The sequence below is a fragment of the Arvicola amphibius genome, chromosome 1, assembly GCF_903992535.2.
Source record: "Arvicola amphibius chromosome 1, mArvAmp1.2, whole genome shotgun sequence".
Taxonomy (NCBI): Eukaryota; Metazoa; Chordata; class Mammalia; order Rodentia; family Cricetidae; genus Arvicola; species Arvicola amphibius.
Window position 1 is genome coordinate 135124207 of NC_052047.1, and position 20909 is coordinate 135145115.

At 38.1% G+C, this 20909-nt stretch overlaps 2 protein-coding genes across 5 annotated transcripts in view; one reads left to right on the top strand and one right to left on the bottom strand.

The window, feature by feature from the left end:
* The window catches only part of Zranb1 (zinc finger RANBP2-type containing 1), a 60976-nt gene extending 42319 nt beyond the window's left edge, over positions 1 to 18657 (top strand). For both annotated transcript variants that reach the window (XM_038314567.2, XM_038314585.2), the window contains 7 exons: positions 2277 to 2430; positions 4942 to 5013; positions 5668 to 5866; positions 13568 to 13688; positions 14624 to 14753; positions 14931 to 15160; positions 16134 to 18657. In XM_038314567.2, coding sequence (XP_038170495.1) covers positions 2277 to 2430; positions 4942 to 5013; positions 5668 to 5866; positions 13568 to 13688; positions 14624 to 14753; positions 14931 to 15160; positions 16134 to 16352 — 1125 coding nt within the window. In that variant the 3' untranslated portion in view covers positions 16353 to 18657. The remainder of the gene's footprint in view (positions 1 to 2276; positions 2431 to 4941; positions 5014 to 5667; positions 5867 to 13567; positions 13689 to 14623; positions 14754 to 14930; positions 15161 to 16133) is intronic.
* Positions 16853 to 20909, bottom strand: part of Ctbp2 (C-terminal binding protein 2) — a 136987-nt gene continuing 132930 nt past the window's right edge. For all 3 annotated transcript variants that reach the window (XM_038314552.2, XM_038314543.2, XM_038314534.1), the window contains one exon: positions 16853 to 20579. In XM_038314552.2, the coding sequence (XP_038170480.1) occupies positions 20399 to 20579 (181 nt within the window). In that variant the 3' untranslated portion in view covers positions 16853 to 20398. The remainder of the gene's footprint in view (positions 20580 to 20909) is intronic.

Sequence of the window (20909 nt, forward strand, 5' to 3'; positions counted from 1 at the left end):
AAACCCCATTTCATCAGATTTCTGGAGGAGGAATAGAAGTTAGCATGTGAAGTAAGCTTGGTGGAGAATTGATTTAAGTAAACTATTTATGAAGGTATAAGGGATTATATCCATGTGACTGTGATCCCAGGGATATGACTTTATTATTAGTTTGAGACTTTATGTTTCACAATAGGAGAAATAGAATAAAAGTACAGAAAGTCAGATAATGTGGATTAAATTTTTGTCAATACACATCTGGGTATGCTTTATATAAGTATATAAATTGAAACTTTATATAAGTATATAAATTGGAACCATTATATACAGATACTGTATGGGAATTAAAAAATATGCCATATAGGTGAAAATTTGATTTTATTGGCTAGCCATTATGTTTACTGTAGTAAAATTCTAGTATCATCAGGGGAAGAGGTTGGATAGACTCAGAGAAGGGAAGTTTACCATAAGGGAGGGTAGAAAGGTAGGGTGTGAATCTGACATAAGAGGGTATGTCTATAAAAGAAAGCACCGAACCAAGTTCTTTTTTTTTTTTTTTAAAGATTTATTTATTTATTATGTATACAACATTCCTTCCATGTATGCTTGCATGCCAGAAGAGGGCACCATTTCTCATTATAGATGGCTGTGAGCCACCATGTGGTTGCTGGGAATTGAACTCAGGACCTCTGGAAGAGCAGTCAGTGCTCTTAACCTCTGAGCCATCTTTCCAGCCCCCGAACCAAGTTCTTTTGGAATGAGAAGAGAATGTTGATTGTAAGATATGGGTCAAGATTTTCACTGAGTTTTTTTGTCATGGACTTATGAACTCCTGGAAAAATGGCATTTTAGTGAAGAAAAAAATAACAGTGGAAGTCTAGTTATTGAAATACAGCTATCAGAATAGTTAACCGTATTTGTGACTTGTAAGATTTTTGTGTGTGTTGGCCAAGTGGTGGTGGCACATGACTTTAATCCCAGCACTCAGGAGGCAGAGGCCGGTGGATCTCTGTGAGTTGGAGACCAGCCTGGTCTACAAAGCAAGTTCCATGACAGCCAGGGCTGTTACACAGAGCAGCCCTGCTTCGCAAGGGGAGAGGGAACGGAAATGAGAGGGGAGGGGAAGAGAGGGGGGAGAGTGAGCGTGCACTTGTGTGTGCATGAGTAGCTGATGCTGGCTTAGAATTTACAATCCTCCATTTCCTGAGTGCTAAAAATTAAAGACATTGTAAGAAAATTTCTTATAGTTTAGGCCACTAGCTTAGGAAAAATGAAAGGTTCATAAACTCCATGAATCTTCCAGTCTTTGGACTCCAGGTTAAGTACAACTGGCCTAAGGGAGGATGGTTTGAGGTTTGAGAATGGTGGTGAAGGGAATGTTTCACGTTTCTCTTGAAATGTATTCAAGGTTCATTCCAAGTTTTTTTTTTTTTTTTTTAAGAATTTAGGGTATTCGTGTTAGCAGTGAGTGTTCCTGACAAATAGTAATTAGGAAAATACCTGATAATTGTTTCCTGTTTTTGTTGTTGTTTTTTGTTTTGTTTTTTTTCTTCATTTACTTGAACTTTGAGTTTCTGAGTTCATGGAGCTAGAATGTAGTAAAAATTTTCATAGTTACTGGCAGTCAGTGAAATCGGTGATAAAATCAAAATAAGGAGTCTTGTAGCTGTGGTAATTCTGCTGAGCTAACAACTCTGGCTCCTCACTTTAGCAGCAGTAATGCATAGGTGACATCTTTAGCAAAATACACTTTCAGTAGGTTCCTGTAAGGCATGCTGCTCCAGGTCACAATTATGGTTGGAATGAGGTTTTTAGTAAGCTTGTTCTCATCAGATTTGTAACAGCAGAGAACAGAGCTGATTGGCTCACTCAGTGTCCACTTCCACTTACTAACATATCCTTTCAGTGATTTAAAGAGTTTCCCTAGAAATGTTTTTTTTGGGGGGATGGGGGTGGGTTGAGATGTAGCCCCGGCTGCCCTCTTAATTCCTGGTCTTCCCACCTCAGACTTTCTAGTGATCATGATTACAAGTGTGCACCATCATTCCTGTTCCATACACTAGATGCAGCTGGAATGCTAGTTGGAATCTGTACCATTTGTTGCCATTCCACACTTCATAACTGGTTTGAATAGTTGTCCCATTGTTTTAAATATCCACTGGCAAGGAAATAATACCTAGTATATTTAAGATTTAAAAAATTGAATTGGGGGTAATTTTGCTAATTTAAGTGCTGTTATGTTTTGTTTCTATTCATGATAAATAAGATACAGAAGGAAGTTTCTTTCTGTATTTAAGGTGTCTCAACAAGCAGCAAAGTGTATTCCAGCAATGGTGTGTCCTGAACTGACAGAACAAATCCGGAGAGAAATAGCTGCTTCTCTTCACCAGAGAAAGGGAGATTTTGCTTGCTATTTTCTGACTGACCTTGTAACATTTACATTGCCCGCAGGTAACCCCAAAATTTATTATGAAAAGCAGTCTCTGTTTTCTTACAGTTATTTTTTTATATAGAGGTAAAAATATGTTTCTGTGAGAAAGCAAATAAGTTGGTTTTTAACATTTTTATATTTTATGTGTATGAGTGTTTTGCCTGCATGTATATCTGGCACCACATGTATTTCTGGCACCCACGGAGGCTGGAAAAGGATATTAGATCCCTGGAACTGGAGTTAGAGACAATGGTCAGCTGCCATATAAATGCTGAGGATCAAGTCCTCTAGAAGAGCAGCCAGTGCTCATAACTGCTGAGCTATTTCGCTAGCCCCGTAAGTTAGGAACTTAAGATTTGACTGTTTTGTTTCTGCTTGAAGTCACGCATGCAAGAACTGTTTCTAAGCAAATACTTTGATGATTAGAAGACAGTAAATGATTTTTGTTATTGTTGTTGGCTTTAGTTTAATTTGAAGACAAGTTCTCTGTAGTTCATGTTATCTAGAACTTGCACAGATCCCTTGTTTCATCTATATGAGTGCTGGGATTATAGGTGTGAAGCCACCATTTACCATTTCTTATGTGTCCTTTTCTTGAGACAAAGTCTCATTGTGTAATTCTGACTAGGCCTTGACCTTGCAATGTAGACCAGGCTAGCCTTGAACTCACATCTCCCTCTTGAGTACTAGGATTAAAGGAGTATGCCACCACATCTGGCATATTAAAAACAAACAAATATACATATATAATATATATAGACATACATATGTATTTATTCATTTTCTCATTTTATTTAAGAATATTCTTTAGTTTCCTATTTTTAATTTTCACATCTTTCTGCTTTGAAACTATATATACCTATTGGCTACTACTAAGAATTGGGATACATTCATACATACATACTTAAATGCACATACACACACACACACACACACACACACACACACACACACACGTTAGGTTATTTGAATTAAAAATAATGGAACCTTTGAATATGTCACTGTTTTTCATCCATTAATTTCTACTGTATTTATGAAGCGTTGTTAATGTTTTTAATTTTCTTATAGTTGAAAATGTCTGGAGATTACCTTTTGTGAATTGATATTGAATAGATACAACAAAGAACTTTTTCTTTTTTCAAGTAAAGGTTCTATCTGGTACCTGAGTGTTTTCAATCTTTTGTAATCAGAAGTATTTATAGGTGGGAAGGGTTAATAATGAAGCCTTTGTTTGGTTTTGTTTTTTGAGATGGTTTTTCTGTATCGCTGGCTGTCATGAAATTGATCTGTAGATCAGGCTGGCCTCAACTCACAGATATCCTCCTGCCTCTGCCTCCTGAGTGCTGAATCAAAGGTTTGTGCCACCATGCCTGGCTAATGAAGCCTTTTAGAATCAGTAAATTTCATATAATATACTGTATATTAAGCTTATCTCAAGGTATTAACTTAAAAAATCATTATATTTTCTTATTGTGTACATGTGCTAGCCATGGTATGTTATTGAGGTTAGAGTACTACTTACCTGAATTGGTTCTCTCCTTCCATCATATGGGTCTTGGGGATTTGAACTCAGACAATCAGACTTGACATGTGACTTTTCCTTCCAAGCTATCTTGCCAAACCATACATAGGTTGTTTTTTGTTTGTTTTTTAAAGAATTGAAAATACCATTTAAAAAATTAAACTTAAAAAACAGAAGAAACTTTAAAATTAAAAAATATATTTAATGTATAAGTATGAATATTTTCCTTGCATGTGTACATGTACACTAAGTGTGTGCCTCAGAGGTCAGAAGAGGGCATCAGTTTCCTTGGAACTGGAGTTAAGAATGACTATAATCCATATCATGTAGGTGTTGTGACTTGAACCTAGGGTCCTTTGCAAGAGCAACGAGTTGTCTTAATCATTGGGCCACCCCTCACCCCCCAGGGGCTTTTAAGGGTAATGCTTTTTATACAGTAGAGTGCTCTATTAAGTAACCTAAATAGAATCTAGAGTACTTGAGGAAGGTTACGAAAATATTGTGTGTCAAAGTGCATGGTTCATTAACTTTTATGAGAAAATTCTTAAATTTGCAAATAACAGGTTTAAGACTGGCAGTGGTGGTGCACACCTTTAATCCCAGTACTTGGGAGGCAGAGGTCAGCAGATCTCTTGAGTTCAAGGCCAGCCTGGTCTACAGAGAGAGTTGCAGGACAAGCAGGGGTACACAGAGAAACCCTATCTCGAAAAACCAGGGGGGGAAGGGTTTCTACAAAAAAGCACCCCATATGAAGAAAAATAAAAATAAAAATCTATAAGTATTTGTTTACACATTATTTTTATATTAACTTTAAGAATATTAGTAATGAAACTCAGAAAGGAAATTTTATAAAATTATATAAATATATATATAGTCATGTTACATACAACATTAAACATAGATATCTGACAGCTTCAGTAGAAAAGAGGTGTTTTTATTAGAAACTAGCATTTAAATTATTAAATATGAGAATATGAGAACTGCTTTTAAGCCTGATTTTTCTGTGCAGATATTGAAGATTTGCCTCCAACAGTTCAAGAAAAATTATTTGATGAGGTGCTCGATAGAGATGTTCAAAAAGGTAAGTAAATGATGAATAGTGTAATTTACCCTTTATCAAATCAGTTACCTGTTTCATTTTTATTTATTTTATAATTTATTTATTATGTATATAGTGTTCTGCTTGCATGTATGCCTGCAAGCCAGAAGAGGGCACCAAATCTCATTATAGATGGTTGTGAGCCACTGTGTGGTTGCTGGGAATTGAACTCAGGACCTCTGGAAGAGCAGCCAGTGAAGTGCTCTAAGACTCTGAACCATCTCTCCAGCCCATTTCATTTTTTATATAGTGTAGGAAGTGGTTCATTTTGTAGTTGTCTTGCCTTGTTTTAAATTAAAAATGTAGAGTCCTTAAGAGCAATGTCATAGTGGTCTCATATGCAAGGTCCTGGATTTGACCTGCAACCCTGAAACCAACAGTGCAAAACAGAAAAGACACTCACAGCCTTGGCCTGTGAAAGAGTGAACAAGTATATAAATTAATTAAAACTCCAAAACCTTTGGTTTTCTACTACTTACTCTAGAATGAATATATTTTTGTATTTGTTAAAAAAGATTGTAAAGGATTTGAAAGTTAAATAATTTATTCCAGAGCCACAATATGCTTAACATTTTTAGAAAGTTTACATTAATTATGTAGGCATGAAAATGAACATATTATTTAAATTCCTTCTAGAGCTAGAGGAAGAATCTCCAATTATAAACTGGTCGTTGGAGTTGGCCACACGTTTGGACAGTCGATTGTATGCACTTTGGAACCGGACTGCCGGAGATTGTTTACTTGACTCAGTACTACAAGCTACCTGGGGCATTTATGACAAAGACTCGGTGCTTCGGAAAGCTCTGCATGACAGCCTGCATGACTGCTCACATTGGTGAGCTGGCACCCTTTTCTGTTTCAGTTTAGAATTGCTTTTGCTGAGTCATTCCCTTATGATAGTGGGTTACTTTTCTGCTCATATATAATTGTCCTTTTAGGACTGTGTGTGTGTCTGGTACACAAGGAAGCCAGACTATTGGACTCCTTGGATCAGTTTGAGTTGTCGTGTGGGTACTAGGAATTGCACCCAGGTCCTCTGAAAGAGCAGCAAGTACTTTCAACTAATGAGCCATCTCAGCTATTGACAGTGGTGGTACTCATCCTTAATCCCAGCACTTGGAACACAGAGACAGGTGAATCTCTGAGTTCAAGGCTAGCTTGGTCTATATAGTGGGTTCCAAGACAGCCAGGGTTACATAGAAAAACCCTATCTTGAAAAACAAAAACAAAAGCCGGGCGGTGGTGGCGCACGCCTTTAATCCCAGAACTCGGGAGGCAGAGGCAGGCGGATCTCTGTGAGTTCGAGACCAGCCTGGCCTACAAGAACTAGTTCCAGGATAGGCTCCAAAACCACAGAGAAACCTTGTCTCGAAAAACCAAAAAAAAAAAAAAAAAAAAAAAAAAAAAAAGAAAAGAAAAAAAAAAACAAAAACAAAAAACTCCCAACCAACCAAAAAACTATTAAACCATTTCTTAAATTAAAAAAATTTAAAAGCTTTATTTTTAATGATGTCAGGAGTGGGGAGGGAGAGAGAAAGGGGTGGGAAGAATGTGTATCTGCCTATACAGAGGGGTGTGGTTGGTTGGATTTTGTGATGGCAGGGTTTTTGGTGTGTGTGTGTGTGTTTAAATAGGTCTGTATAGGTCTGCCTTGTAAGTTTAATGTGATTTCCCTGTAAGGTGGGTAGATTTTCTGGTGCTGATTTTAGCTTCTTAGCTGGAAAGCCAAATCTGAACTGTGGTAAATCTACCACCTTGAAAATCTGCTTTTAAAAGCAGCCTGGATCAGGGCATAGTGGTACTCCTGTAACCCCAGTACCTTGGATGGAAGTGACAGGAAGACTGAGTTCAAGGCTACCTTTCAGCTGTGTATGAAGACCCTGTCTCAAAAAATTTTGCCTCATATAAAATCAAACACATCAACCAAGGCAGCTTGGGAATTTTCCTTTGATAGTAATTGACTTATATGACTGAAAATAAATTGTGAATTTTAGTAGTTGATTTGCTCCTTTCTCTAATTGTGAAGCTTTTATTTTTAACTCTTTAATTTTTAAGACATTTGAGGCTAATAATAGTAGCTTTGGGGCTTATTCTGCCTGTTTCTTAATATTGACAAGTGATCTTCTGATATATTTTAACTGGACTGAGTCAAGTTCTGTTGTCTAGTGCAAGGGTGGGAAGAGGTAATAAGAGAGCACAGAAATGAGCTAGGGAGGTGCATTTCATTTCAATAAGACAGCATGAGATGCTTAGCATTGTGTCATTGCAGCAGAACTCTCAAGTAGTCTTGATTCTAATGGATGCTTTAAAGTGAAAACCTGGAGCTATTAGGTGCACAGGTCTCCTGATATAAATCATGCCTTGATGCTGTCTTCTAGAATCTGCCATCCGATACCTTTGTTTGGTGTTTTAGAGTTCATATTGAAAGCTGAGTTGAAAGCACAGGTTATAGAATCTCCTTCTGCTGTCCTGGGAACAGGATGGGGATAAAGATTATAATGGACTGCTCTTGATTTGGGGTTCAGTGATTAGTTTGCTCTTTAAACTCTACACATGACTATTACATGGCACAATGAAACTGGAGGACAAACTTGGGTCCTGATCTAGGTCAGGAGAGGAGGGGCCAAGCTAACACTTGGATAGCTCTCCCTCTTTAAAGCTGTTCTTTACTGAGTTGCTAATTTGCATAGTCCAAATCAACCAGGGACTATTGTCTTCAGTCCTTTAAAATTCCTAGTGAGAGCCTAGAAGGCAATGTTCTATTATGTGACTTGTATTACTTTTTGGTTAAGCTGTTTTTATGTCTTTATGTGTTTGTAGCTGTGCACTTCTATTGGATATCTGTGATCTGAGTTGGTTAATGTTCTCAAGACTGAATAGATAGTATTGTCCTTGCTTTTATCTTACTTTCTTGTTATTTCGAACAAATAACCCGGTGTTGTGTGATGGAACTTTCCTAGGGAGATAACACCTGTCTATTCACTTCAGAAAAGGAGCCCACAACAGAACAAAGGACAGTCCAGCTTGATGAACCAAAGAGTTTTTTATTGGGGCGGGGGAAGGGTTTTAGGAATATGGGTGAGGAATTACTTATAGGACCAGAAATGACCAAAACCCAGCTCAGCACGGGTGTCAGCTCATGGAAATAAAACCTGAAGCACACTGAACAGCCTATAGGCCACTCAGCAGGTCTTTTCCAGGAGGCTCAGTAGGTCTGAGCCTCTTACAGCAGTTTGCCTGGTCTCTGCTTCTTAGAGATTCTTAAAGATTGCTAAGTCTTCTCTTAGCAATCTTTACTGTTTATATACTCTTGGAGACAGGGCCTAATGAATCTAGTCAGTTTCAGGGACTTTCTGAAGCTATTTTGAGTTAACTACCTGTCCTAATAGCTTCCCAATAGTATTTCACCTCTCCTTAGAACATCCTGTTGTTTCACCTACCCTCCAAGATGAAAGGTCGTTCATCACAGAGGAAAGTGCTGCACAGCACCTAGACAAAAGCAATTTGAAGTGTTTATTTGGTTCATAATTACAGATTAAAGTTCATCACTGTAGGAAAGTCAGGGTGGCAGGAGCTTGAAACAGCAGGTTACATTATACATAGTCAAGAGCGGAGAACAGTGAATCTGCATGCATGCTAGTACTTATCTCTTTCTGTACTCTCTACAGTCCTGCGTCCTGCCCAGGGAACGGTCTTCCCAACCCAGTTAACACAATCAATATAGTTCCATATAGGTGAGCCTTGAGGATCCCTCATTGAGTGAGACTCCCTTTCCAGGAAATTATAGATTGTGTCTAGTGGGCAGTTAAAACTATTAATTATTTCATTGAAATGTCTATCCAGTTTCTCAGAGAAACAAATAGGGGTAATTGGTCAAAAAACAGAAAAATCATTATAGATCTTTTAGAGTCATTGCTGTTTATTTGGTAGTCATTTTGAGTTGGTTATATTTTTCAGTGTAGACTGCTGCAAATGCTGTTGGATGTATAGATGCATATATGGCTATGCCCTCTCTGGATACATATAGTTAATACTGGGCTGTCATGAATATTACAAATATTCAAAATGCATTCAAAATACTTAAAAGCAAGACTAAAATATCTAGAAATTCCAATTTATAATACATTTTCTAAAACAGTAGCTTTACTGAAGTACTTTTGCCCTCAATGTTTAAAGCATATTGTTCACTGCTTATTATTTAATTTATAGCTGTAACACCCACCACTGCAGCAGAATTATAATAAAGGATTTATCACCTCAAAAGAGAATTCATATCTCTTTTAAAAATTTCCTTCTGCTTCTCAATCTCCAGCTGCAGGGAATTATTAATCTACTTTCTATACCTGTATTTTTCTCTTTTTTGGATATTTCATATAAATGGTATCTCAAAATAATGTGGTCTGTGTCTAAAGTATATTCCATAGTATAGACAATATTTTTATTCATCTGTTTAACAATGGAAGATTAGGTTGTTTTTAGGTTGGCTCTTGTAGATAGTTATGCTGTGATATGTACACGCCTCTGTGGAACAGTGTATTTTTGTTTGCTTGTGTAGGTACCCAGGAATGAAATTGTTGGGGTATATAGTAAATATATATTTAATGTTTTAAGAAATGGCCAAACTATATTTCATAGTGTCTAGACCCTTTTAAATTTCTATCACCATATATATTATATGAATAGCATGCTTTTTTCACATCCTCACCAATACTTTATTGTTCTGATTATAGTTTTTCTTGTGCACGTGAAGTGCTATCTTTACTGTCACTTGATTTGTATTTATTTCATGTTTGATGGTACGGAATGTTTTCTCATGTACTTAGCGCTCATAAATCTTTGGTGAAATCTCTCATTTCCCTGTTTTTTCTAATGCCTTGGTGTTTGGTGCTCAGATCAGGACTTCAGGCATCCTAAGCAAATCTCCTACCAAGCTAGGCCCCAGCATTCTTTGTTTGCTCAATCTTCAAGAGTTGTGTTTTCTGCTGTAGATATACTTTATGTTTCAAGTCCCTGTTTAGATACATGATCTGTGAATGTTTTCTTCCATCCATGGGTTTTATTTTCTGATTAATGATATCTTTGAAGGACAGAAGTCATTTTTTTTTGGTTTATTGAGACAGGGTTTAGTCATTTTTTAAATGTAAATTTATTATTTTGTGTGTATGGGTGTTTTGTTGCATGCATGTCTGTATACCACATGCAGCTTGGAGGCCAGAAGAGGGTGTCAGATCCCCTGGGACTAGAATTACAGATGGTTATGATGGGGTGCAGAGGGTCCCATCTGGATACTTTGGAAGAGCAGCCAATGTTCTTAACCATTCAGCCCACTCTAGCCCTAAAGAGTCAAGGGTTTTTTCTTTTTTGGTTGTTTTTTTTTGCTTTTGTTTTATTTGGTTTGGTTTTTGAGACAGGGTTTCTCTGGGTAGCTTTGGAACCTGTCCTGGAATTTTTTCTATAGATCAGGCTGGCCTCGAACTCACAGAGATCTGCCTGCCTCTGCCTCCCGAGTGTTGGGATTAAAGGCATGTGCTACTACTACCCATCAAGTCATGGTTTTAATAAGTCTTGTTTGTTCCTATTTTTTAATTATACATGCTGTTGTTGTCACGGCTAACATCTTTTGTAGTTGGTCCTTGATGGTTAGTGTTTTGTCAGCTTGACACAAGATAGTTATTTCAATTGAGAATTTCACTTGAAATAAAGTCCCTGCCAGAGTGGCCTGTGAAGCATTTTCTTGATTAAAGATTAATATGGGTGGGCCTAGCTCATTAGAGGCAGTGCCACCTCTGGGCAGGTGCTCTTGGATGCAATAAGAAAGCAGACTGAAGCCGGGCGGTGGTGGCGCACGCCTTTAAACCCAGAATTTGGGAGGCAGAGGCAGGCAGAGGCCAACCTGGTCTACAAAAACTAGTTCCAGGATAGACTCCAAAGCTACAAAGAAACTCTGTCTCGAAAAACCACAAAAAAGAAAAAAGAAAGGAAAAAAAAATAGACTGAGCAAGCCAGTAGGCCTTAATGCTCATTGGCTTTTGCCTCAGTTCCTGACTTGCGTTTCCGTCTGGGTAACCCCATCCCACCCCCGATAAAATGTGACTAAGAGTTAAAAGATGAAGGGAAACCCCTTCCTTCCCAAGTCACCTTTGGCCATGGTGTTTATCACAGCAATAGAAACCCAAAACTCAAACTAAGACAAGGTCACAAAGATTTGATCCTCTGTTTTTATCTTTAGAATTTTATAGTTTTAATTTTTGGAATTTAGGGCTTTGATCTGTTTAGTTCTGTAGAAATCTAATTGTACAGTTTACTAAAAAGATGTTGTTCTCTATTTTTACTTATTTTTTTCTAGACTCTTGGTTTTTCCTGTCAGAAGTGTGAATCCTTTGACTTAGTACTTGTATGAAGGAGTCCTATAGCTTTTTAAAATTATTTTTCTGATATAAACTTTAGGATCTGTTTAACAATTTTTACAAAAAGCCAGCCACAATTTTGATTGTAATTCTATTGAATGTGTATATTAATGGCAAGAATATTGTCAGGTTTGATAGTATTGAATCCTCGAATCCATGGACAGGGATTTAATTTTTTACATATTAATCTAAACTCGCATGGTGCAGCTTGGTTATATGTTAGGTTTAGGTTGTCCTTATGTGCCCACTAGCTTCAGGTATTGAGAATTTTGTCTTGGGCTGGGACCCATGGTGGAAGGAAAGAACTAATTCCTGAAAGTGTTTTTTGACTGTATGGTTCTATACACCCACACACAAATAGACAAAGTTTAAAAGATATTTCTAACTATACATCTTCACTTTGAAAAAAAATTTTCTTTTTCTTTTTTGGTTTTTCGAGACAGGGTTTCTCTATAGCTTTGGAGCCTCTCCTGGAACTAGCTCATGTAGACCAGGTGTCCTCAAACTCAGAGATCCGCCTGCTTCTGCCTCCCGAGTGCTGGGATTAAAGGCGTGCGGTGAGTTTAGCAAAAGTGTCTATTTATTGCCCTTCAAACATTCAAATGGAATTCTGTGAACACTAAGCAATTGTGAAAGAGAAGTGCATATATTTCTTTTTTAAAAATGTTACGTTAGGTTTTGAATATAAAAATGCTTAAAACTTATTTTTAGATTTTTCATTTTATGTATATGAGTGTTTTTCTTACATGTATGTCCATGCAGCACATGTGTACCTGGTGCCCACAGAGGTCAGAAGAGGTCATGGTAGCCCCCTGGAACTGTTGTTACAGACAGTTGTGAGACGCTGTGTGGGTTCTAGGAATTGAATTTAGGTCTTCTGCAAAACAAGTACTCTTAACCATTGAGCCTGGAAATATTTTTAATCAATTAAGGATTAAATCTCTGAAATGTTATACTTTAGAAACTCTGAAGTTTGTAAGTTTAGTTTTTACAGAACCTTTTATTAAATTAAAGATATGGTAAACTTTTTGCTGCTGCAGCAGCTTTACGCGTCTTTTCCTACCCCCCACAGAATTTAAATGTATTGGAAGAAAATGTGATCATTCAAATTTAAATGTCTTTCTTTACTTCAGAGGTCTTTGTTTTTTGTTTTGTAGGCTGCATGATTTTAGTAAAATTTGTGTTTGCCTAGTTTATTATATGAAAGCATTTTAAAGGATTATTAATTATAAAGAAGGAATTGTTTTTCTAGTTAAGAGTAACTTTTGGATTAGTACTTAATGAGATTTTATTGACATAAAGCTGGTGACATTTATAGTTTTGTTTTTCTGATAAGGGATTTTATTACAGGCTAACCTAAACCTCTCTACATAGCTAATGATGATTCTTGAGCTCCTGAATCCGCTATGTCTACCTCCCAAATGTTAGGATTATAGGTCTATCCTACTAGAATTCATGTGATCTTGATATTCTTAAGAACATGATGGAATATTTCAAGGCATTGTATATACATATAGTGTTACATCACTGGAGAAATATGCTATCTTTGTGTTTAATACTGCAAATGACATTTTGAACACATTGTTTTACAGAGACAGACTCACTGCATAGCCCAGGCTGGCTGTAAATTCTGTATTATTGAGATTACAGATGTACAGCACCATGGCGGGCTTTGAGTTTATTAAACTAACAGATACTCTTAATAGCAATAAAACTATTTTCATCACTTGTTTATAGTGTTAGTTATAGAGTTTCTGGTTGGAGATATGCTAAAGATGTCTGTTTCCAGAATGCAGGCATTAATTTCTTTTTTTTTTCTTTTCTTTTTTTTTTTTTTTTTTTTTGGTTTTTCGAGACAGGGTTTCTCTGTGGCTTTAGAGCCTGTCCTGGAACTAGCTCTTGTAGACCAGGCTGGTCTCGAACTCACAGAGATCCGCCTGCCTCTGCCTCCCGAGTGCTGGGATTAAAGGCGTGCGCCACCACCGCCCGGCCAGGCATTAATTTCTTAATTGCCAAAAAAACCCAAGCCAAAACAAAACAAAAAAAAAAACCTACACTAGAGATTTGGAGCAGTATACTGCTGGTTCAAAGTTTACTTACCATGATTCCATTTGACATTTCCTTGGTAGGTTTTACACACGCTGGAAAGACTGGGAATCGTGGTATTCCCAGAGCTTCGGTTTACATTTTTCACTGAGGGAAGAACAATGGCAAGAAGACTGGGCATTTATACTCTCTCTAGCTAGTCAGGTAAGGTTGCACCAAGCTTTGATTTTTTTTTTTTTTTTTTTGAGAGGTAATCCACATGCTCTTAAGTTGTTCAGTCAGTCTGATCAGACCATGCTGAGAGCAATGTGATGTGAAGGAAAGATGCTTTCCCTGCTGGGTTCTAGGTCAACTTGGGTTCTAGGTACTGACTACAGAGCTCTGTATCACTGCAGAACTCTGCTGCTTAATTAGGGGTAATAACTATCCAAAACAAGACCTTCCGATGACTTGTAAGCATGGTATATCTGGAGGCTTTGTCTGTTTTACCTTCCTCCACAGTAGTTCCAGTTGTTGGGTTCAGATAGGATGGAACTGAGCTGTCCAGCTTGGAGGAAGAATGACATTATGCTGTTCCCTCATGACTGCATTTATGAGTTAAGGGCAAAGCGCAGTCTGGCTTACTCTGAACAAATAGCCGTTGAGAAGGGTCCACAGTGAATAACTTACGAAATGATGTACCACATGGTCATGTGCCGTTAAGGGTGGCTAGAGTTGGGGAGGATGGACCTAAATTGGTGATACTGCCATTTGAATTTGTGCACAGTAAAGCTGTTTTCAGAACTTGGTTTTAAGTAGGACTTTCTCAGTAAATTTAAATGATGTCATTTTATGAAATGTCCCTTGCTATCTGAACCTTTTTCTGATATTGGAGAGTAAATCTAAGATTGGATATCAAGGGATACCTTGAGATAATTGTTGGTAAGTTTGGATATGAATGATACTTATGCATAGATACCGGAGGATGCTATTAAAATTCTGTTGGACTTTGCAATTTGGGGAGTCAACCTCTATGACAAGGTTTTCTTCTTGGAAATGGATTGAGATTGAGAAAGTATTGACTTTTACATAGCAGTTTTCCAGGACTAGTAATAAATACTTTAAAGAGAAATTGTCTTTTCTTTTTGTGGTCTTTACAGCCCGGAGCAAGTTTGGAACAGACACACATTTTTGTACTCGCACATATTCTTAGACGACCAATTATAGTTTATGGAGTAAAATACTATAAGAGTTTCCGGGGAGAAACTTTAGGATATACTCGGTTTCAAGGTAAGCCATTCCTCAACAGCACTCTAGTAGTCTTGTTTGTAGTTTCTAGTTGTAGCGTCAAAGCACTCATTTACGTAGAAAAGGGTCACAGTAGTCCCCGAGTTTCAAAAGCAGTGGGAGTGGGGGTTGGGTGGTAGATAGGCACTTGCTCCTTGTGCTCTTGTGTTTTTTTTCTAGGAGTTTATCTGCCTTTGTTGTGGGAACAGAGTTTTTGTTGGAAAAGTCCAATTGCTCTGGGCTATACAAGGGGCCACTTCTCTGCTTTGGTTGCCATGGAGAATGATGGGTATGGCAACCGAGGTGCTGGTGCTAATCTCAACACGGATGATGATGTCACCATCACATTTCTGCCTCTGGTTGACAGTGAGAGGAAGCTTCTCCATGTGCACTTCCTTTCTGCTCAGGAGGTGAGTAGCATATTGTCTTCTCAGGAACCAACCTCCTGTGCCTTCCAGTAGTGGTGGCATATTAGTGCCTTCCAGTTGTGTGTGAAATGATAGGAACTGTTTTTTTTCTTCTATAAACACTAGTCAGAAACTAAAACCAACCTGTTCAAAAATTGGAAAGGCAGCAGGCTAGTTACTGGACTTCTAATAGAGAGTTAGAAGGAGCATGTCATGGCTTTTGATAGATTTCTACAATTTTGGGGGTGGGAGGGGAGACAGGGTTTCTGTGTACACCTGGTTCATCCTGGAACTCTTATAGACCAGGCTGGCCTTGAATGTCAAGAGATCCAGCTACCTGCCTTTGTCTCCCAAGTGCTGGGATTAAAGGAGTGCACCACCATGGCCAGTAGAGTGTTTTGTTTGTTTGTTTTGTTTTTTTAAGGCATGGGGCAAGGAGATGAGAGGGAGACATGACCCTTCGTCTGAGTGAGCTAGGGAGTCCAGAAACATAGGGATCTATGGGAGAAGCAGCAGTGTAAACCAGGCAGTAAGGATACATAAAATAATCCCCAGAAAGCACACATTTTAAAAAATTGACTTTATTTTATATTCTAGTAATGACTGACCACAAAACAGTACAGTACCAAGGAAAAGAATCATAGACTATAACTTGTACAATTCTAGCCCAAATGCAATTTACCCAGGAAACTTACCTTGTCATGTCTGAAGCTCATACCTTTCTTTGTACTTTCTACAAGGGTCATGTCAAATAAATGACTTTCTTGGGTGTTCGCTCTAACCCAGCTTTTAGGAGGAGGCTATTTTCTTATTTAATTGTAACCACACACACAACAAAAAACCCTCCTGTTTTTTAATGATAAACTAACAAAAGGTTGAAGTTCGCTTTTTCATTATCACTGTAGCTTCATGTTATTTCTACCAAGTATCTGACTTGCTGTGCTAACTTTGCCTTTTCTTCATTTTCCTCTAAAAGCTAGGTAATGAGGAGCAGCAAGAAAAACTGCTCAGAGAATGGTTGGACTGCTGTGTGACTGAGGGAGGAGTTCTAGTGGCTATGCAGAAAAGCTCCCGGAGGAGAAACCACCCGTTGGTCACACAAATGGTAGAAAAATGGCTTGACCGCTACAGACAGATCCGGCCTTGTACATCCCTGTCTGATGGAGAGGAAGATGAGGATGAGGAGGATGAATGAAAAGAAAACACACCTAAGGAGCAAAAAGACCAATACCATCTCAGATATGAGGTGTTTCCAAAATTAGTGTGGTATTCTAAGCAGAATATACAGCATGGAGTGAGCCACACCCTGCAGGATCTGCTCCCAAGTATCTTTCTGCTCAACACCCACTGGAAATAACGAGTGCATCTGCATGAGGAGATGGAGAACTTTGGTTGAACCACAGTTTGTTTTACAAACAAAAAAAACCCCTCACCAAACCCTAATTTTATTGACAGAACTTTTTCTTTCAAATTGTAAATCTATGAATGTAAAGCATGTGGTTGTGTAAGAAGTCGTGTACTAGGAAAGTGCACCAGCATCTCCATGTTACTGAGAACATTTCCCCAGCATGGGCACTCATAAAAAGCACATGGCAGATAACATTGTTGAAATTAGAACCTGACATCCTGCTCCCACCGTAAAAGACCCGTTGTTTCAGAGATTTGGAAACTTTGTACAAATTATCCACGGCAAGATAAAAATAAACAAGCCTTTATTTTTATTAATAATTTAGTTCCTGTTGTGCCCAATAAAATAAAAATCAAATCCTTAGGAACAAACTGCAAGAAAAACTAGCAATTTTTTGAGTGAACTTTTACATAGAAATTGTCTTGTTTTGGTTTCTGTTTAAGTTTCCTGATTTACCCCATTCATTATTTAAGTATTTATTTGTTTGGATGAGTGCCCTGTAAAGGGGGTTCTTACTCGACTCTGGGCAGGTGCATTTGTGCACTTATTCCCTGGAGGGATGGAATAGAAGCAGGCTCACTTGCCACTGGGTGTCGGATTGTGTGACAGTCACTTGGACTCAAACCTGTTCTGCTCCCAGGTGGCCATGCAGAGGGTCTTCAGAATTGTCCTGTCTTTATTGTCACCTCTGCTCTAAAGCAAAAGCTGTATTAAGGGCATGCCTTTGCTTAGGCTGATTGGGAATACAGTTCAGTACAAACAGAATAAAGATTTTTAAATGCAGTAAGGTGGTCAATGCATTGAATCATCAATTTCTCTGTGTAATTCAAGACTTTTTGCATGTTGGTTAGTTGTAGCCATTATTTAAACTTAAAACTATAATCTTAGAAAAACTTTATGGACTTATTTGACCACTTCAGGTATGTATTAGTACTGGGTAAACATTTCTGACCTATCTCAGGAACACGACACATAGTGTCCTGCTAAGCACTTAAGACTGATGTCGCAAGTAGTTGCTACAATAGCAAACACACACTTTATTGAAAAGGCTGTGAAACCTTTTAATCTTGTTTTCTGATGAGATAGTATTGAAGTATACACAACCTTCAGTTTGCTGGAATACTAAAAAGAGAAAAGTACCTATGAGCTGTTATGTCTTTAGTTCTTTTCCTTGTGAACATTCAATAAGGTGTTCCCAAGATGAAAGGTCATTGATGCTGCATGCCAAAACTGGGAAAGTAGTTTTCATAGTCGGTGACCCCATATAAATGAACTGTGGTATCAAAAATGGTAAATGTTCCAGTGGTCAGTGTTTTCCTAGAAATCGACTATTTGGTTTTCATTTTGGTCAGTGAATGATAACCAAGTCTATAGAAGGCTGCTATTCTGTGTACTTAGCATCCGCAGCATCTGTACAGCTGAATTTTCAGGAGGCAGAGATCGAGTTAAGCAAAACCTCCTCTTTCAAATGAAGAAGCAACAGAGTAAAGAGGAGAAAACTGGCCTCCGGGTGGATTTGCTTTACACCCAGACCTTGTGGTGCAGAGTCAGGCTCAGGACTGAGCCTTGTTCCGTGTACTGTGGTTTCGTGAGTGTCCTTTCCTAAGTTCCCTCTGTATTTATTTATTTATGACCAGCGACTCTGACCACATATAATTTGATGGGTATCACATTCTTCCCTGTGGGAAAGAATAAGAGATGGCTCCATTTCTTAGGCTCAAGACAGGAACGGGACTTTATGTTGTTTCTTTCTGTAGCAGCCTGGCTGGCTGTGAGAGGCCAACACATTTGGAAAATCAGCGCTATGTTAAGCTCTTGAACTATACCAACAGCCATAATTATTGTCCCAAAAAAGTGTATACATTTGTCAAAGATGATTAAACATGACTGGGTGACAGGTGTAGGTATCTTTAGACTGACTCTGAGCAGTAATACTTTTATAACTGTGTGGACTTTGGTTCTTTTTCTAGGCTGAAACCAGTACTTTGTTTTTATTCTGATGTTGTTGTTCTTTGGAGTCAGTTTATATATAATTATTTCTAAGGACTGTTTGAACAACCATGATCTAATTAAACAAAACCTAGGCACACCATGGATTCAGATTTGACTTCTTCTGTTTCTAACCTTTAGACATACTGTGCCAGACATAAAGAAGGTTAATACTGCTGTGTAGACAGTTGGGACCTCTTTTCATCCATATTTCTGACAAGACACATGATTGTCAAGGGCGTGTTCTTAATACCATTCTGCTTTCCACATGTGGTCATTTCATAGGGAAGTTAGGATGGGGAAGGACCCCCCTGAAAAGAAGTTTGAGGAAGTATAAACTTGGAATTGTGGGACTTAAAAGCTATTTTAAAATGTAAGTAGAACTTCGAAGTTCTCAGTTCGTGGCCACAGTGATAATTATCTTGTAACCCCCCCAAACCCCCAAAAGATAAGAAGACTCACATCCTACTTTCGAGCATATTAAAGTCAAAAATTGAAAAATTAACCAAAGCACTGCCTCATCTTTAGGATAGCCTACCTAATTTGGACTTCTCTGAGGTCAGACACTGTCACCACAAGAGTTGGAAACTGGCTGAATTGATTGACCATGTGATGACATCTCAAGGGCTTTTATATAGGTGAGATGTACTTAAATGTCAGGACTTAACAGAAATTTTAATTAGGTTTTATTGAAAACTGCACTGAACGCTAAATGTCCACCTTTACAATAAACAAATACAGTAACGATAAACTCACACTAAAACAAAACATACTTTTGATAGCCATTATTTTTCTGTTTGGGACAGCTTTAAAGTTTTTCTTTTGTCACAAAAACAGGAATGTACCTATACAAAGGCTCGAAATAGGCCATCTTTAAAAACAAAAAGGCAATGATTCACAAAAGACTATGAATAGAACATGTAACTAGCTGATACAAATCTAATAGGATTTGTTAAAATCAGTCACATCTAATAGCACATCTGAAGTGTTCTTGTATAAAATATCACGTGAAGAAAAGAATTTATCAATGTCTAAAAAAGTGGGTTTGTTCATAGACAATCTGACAAGTTACCATAAAAAGTGTTTCCTGAGACATAAGGAAATGCAACATTATTCTTCTTGAACCCTTCTCGTCCAAGACTTTCCACTCAATAAAATAGCTGAGGATCTGAAACTGAGAAAATATATTTGAGTACAAACAGCTTGTGAAACTTAATACTTTTTTTCTTTTTGTTCTTTTCCTTTTTTTTGTTTGTTTTGTTTTTGTATCATCAGAGGGTTTTACTGAACTCACAACCAGCTTTGCCCGCTCAGAGTTGAGAACTTCTGTACAAGAGCTTTTACTTCTTCAACCCTGTGCATGTAGATGTCTGCACAGGCACACAACGTCCTCCCCATCTTGTCAAAATTAATCTTCCTACCGGCAAAGGAGGCAACCAGCCCCTGTAGACCAAAGGGACTAGTCTTGATGGGGAATTCCTCTCAATGTTTTTTTTATTAATATTCGAGCTTTTGATGCAACATCGAGAGCAAGTTGCCCAGGACTTGCTATGCCCAAGGGACTGATGAAGGAAAGCTCTATTTATTCTTTGTGATTTGATGCACAGATGAAAAACTTAACACACAATAACAGAAGTTGGTCGTTAATAAATCACGTCCTAGTCTTTCCACACTTCCAGAAGCAGATACCATCTTCAGTATTCTAGCTCTTGTAGCTTTAACACTGTATCAGTGATGTCCAGGATCAGTTTTAAAGACCGCCAAATTCCTTTTCCTTAGTTAATCTGTTTGCTACTGTCTCTTGGTCCCAACTTTATCTGAATGATTACCTTCAGCATTCTCTGCTATTGCTCGTTGGGGTGCTCTCGATTGTCCCCATGTTTTGTGGGCTGATTGGGGGAGGGAGCTTGGGAAGGATGTGCCACTGTGGGGAGGTTGTGAGTCACCGGGATGCCTCCAGGGATGATCCCTTCCATTGCTGCAGGAAGCCCTCCTGGAGCCACCCCAACGATGCCTGGTGGATACCTGAGGGACACACGGAAACAAGGCCTTAAGTCCGGGCTAGATTTACCAAAATTCTTAGCCTTTCTCCACTTCCAATCAGATAGCAATAGCACACAAACGTATGTTATTATTTCCCCCAAAGCAAGGTCAAACTAGGTTTTTATATAGACCTGTAGAAACTAGTTAATTTTAAAAACTGTTTTAATCACAGCTGGGTTGGTTTTTTGGCATTTAGACCACAGGAAGGTATCTGCACATACTACTAACCTTTGTGGATTTTGTTTAAAATAACAACAAAAACCTAGAAATACCAAAACACTCTGTACAGGTTGGACTCAAGGTTGTTTTTGG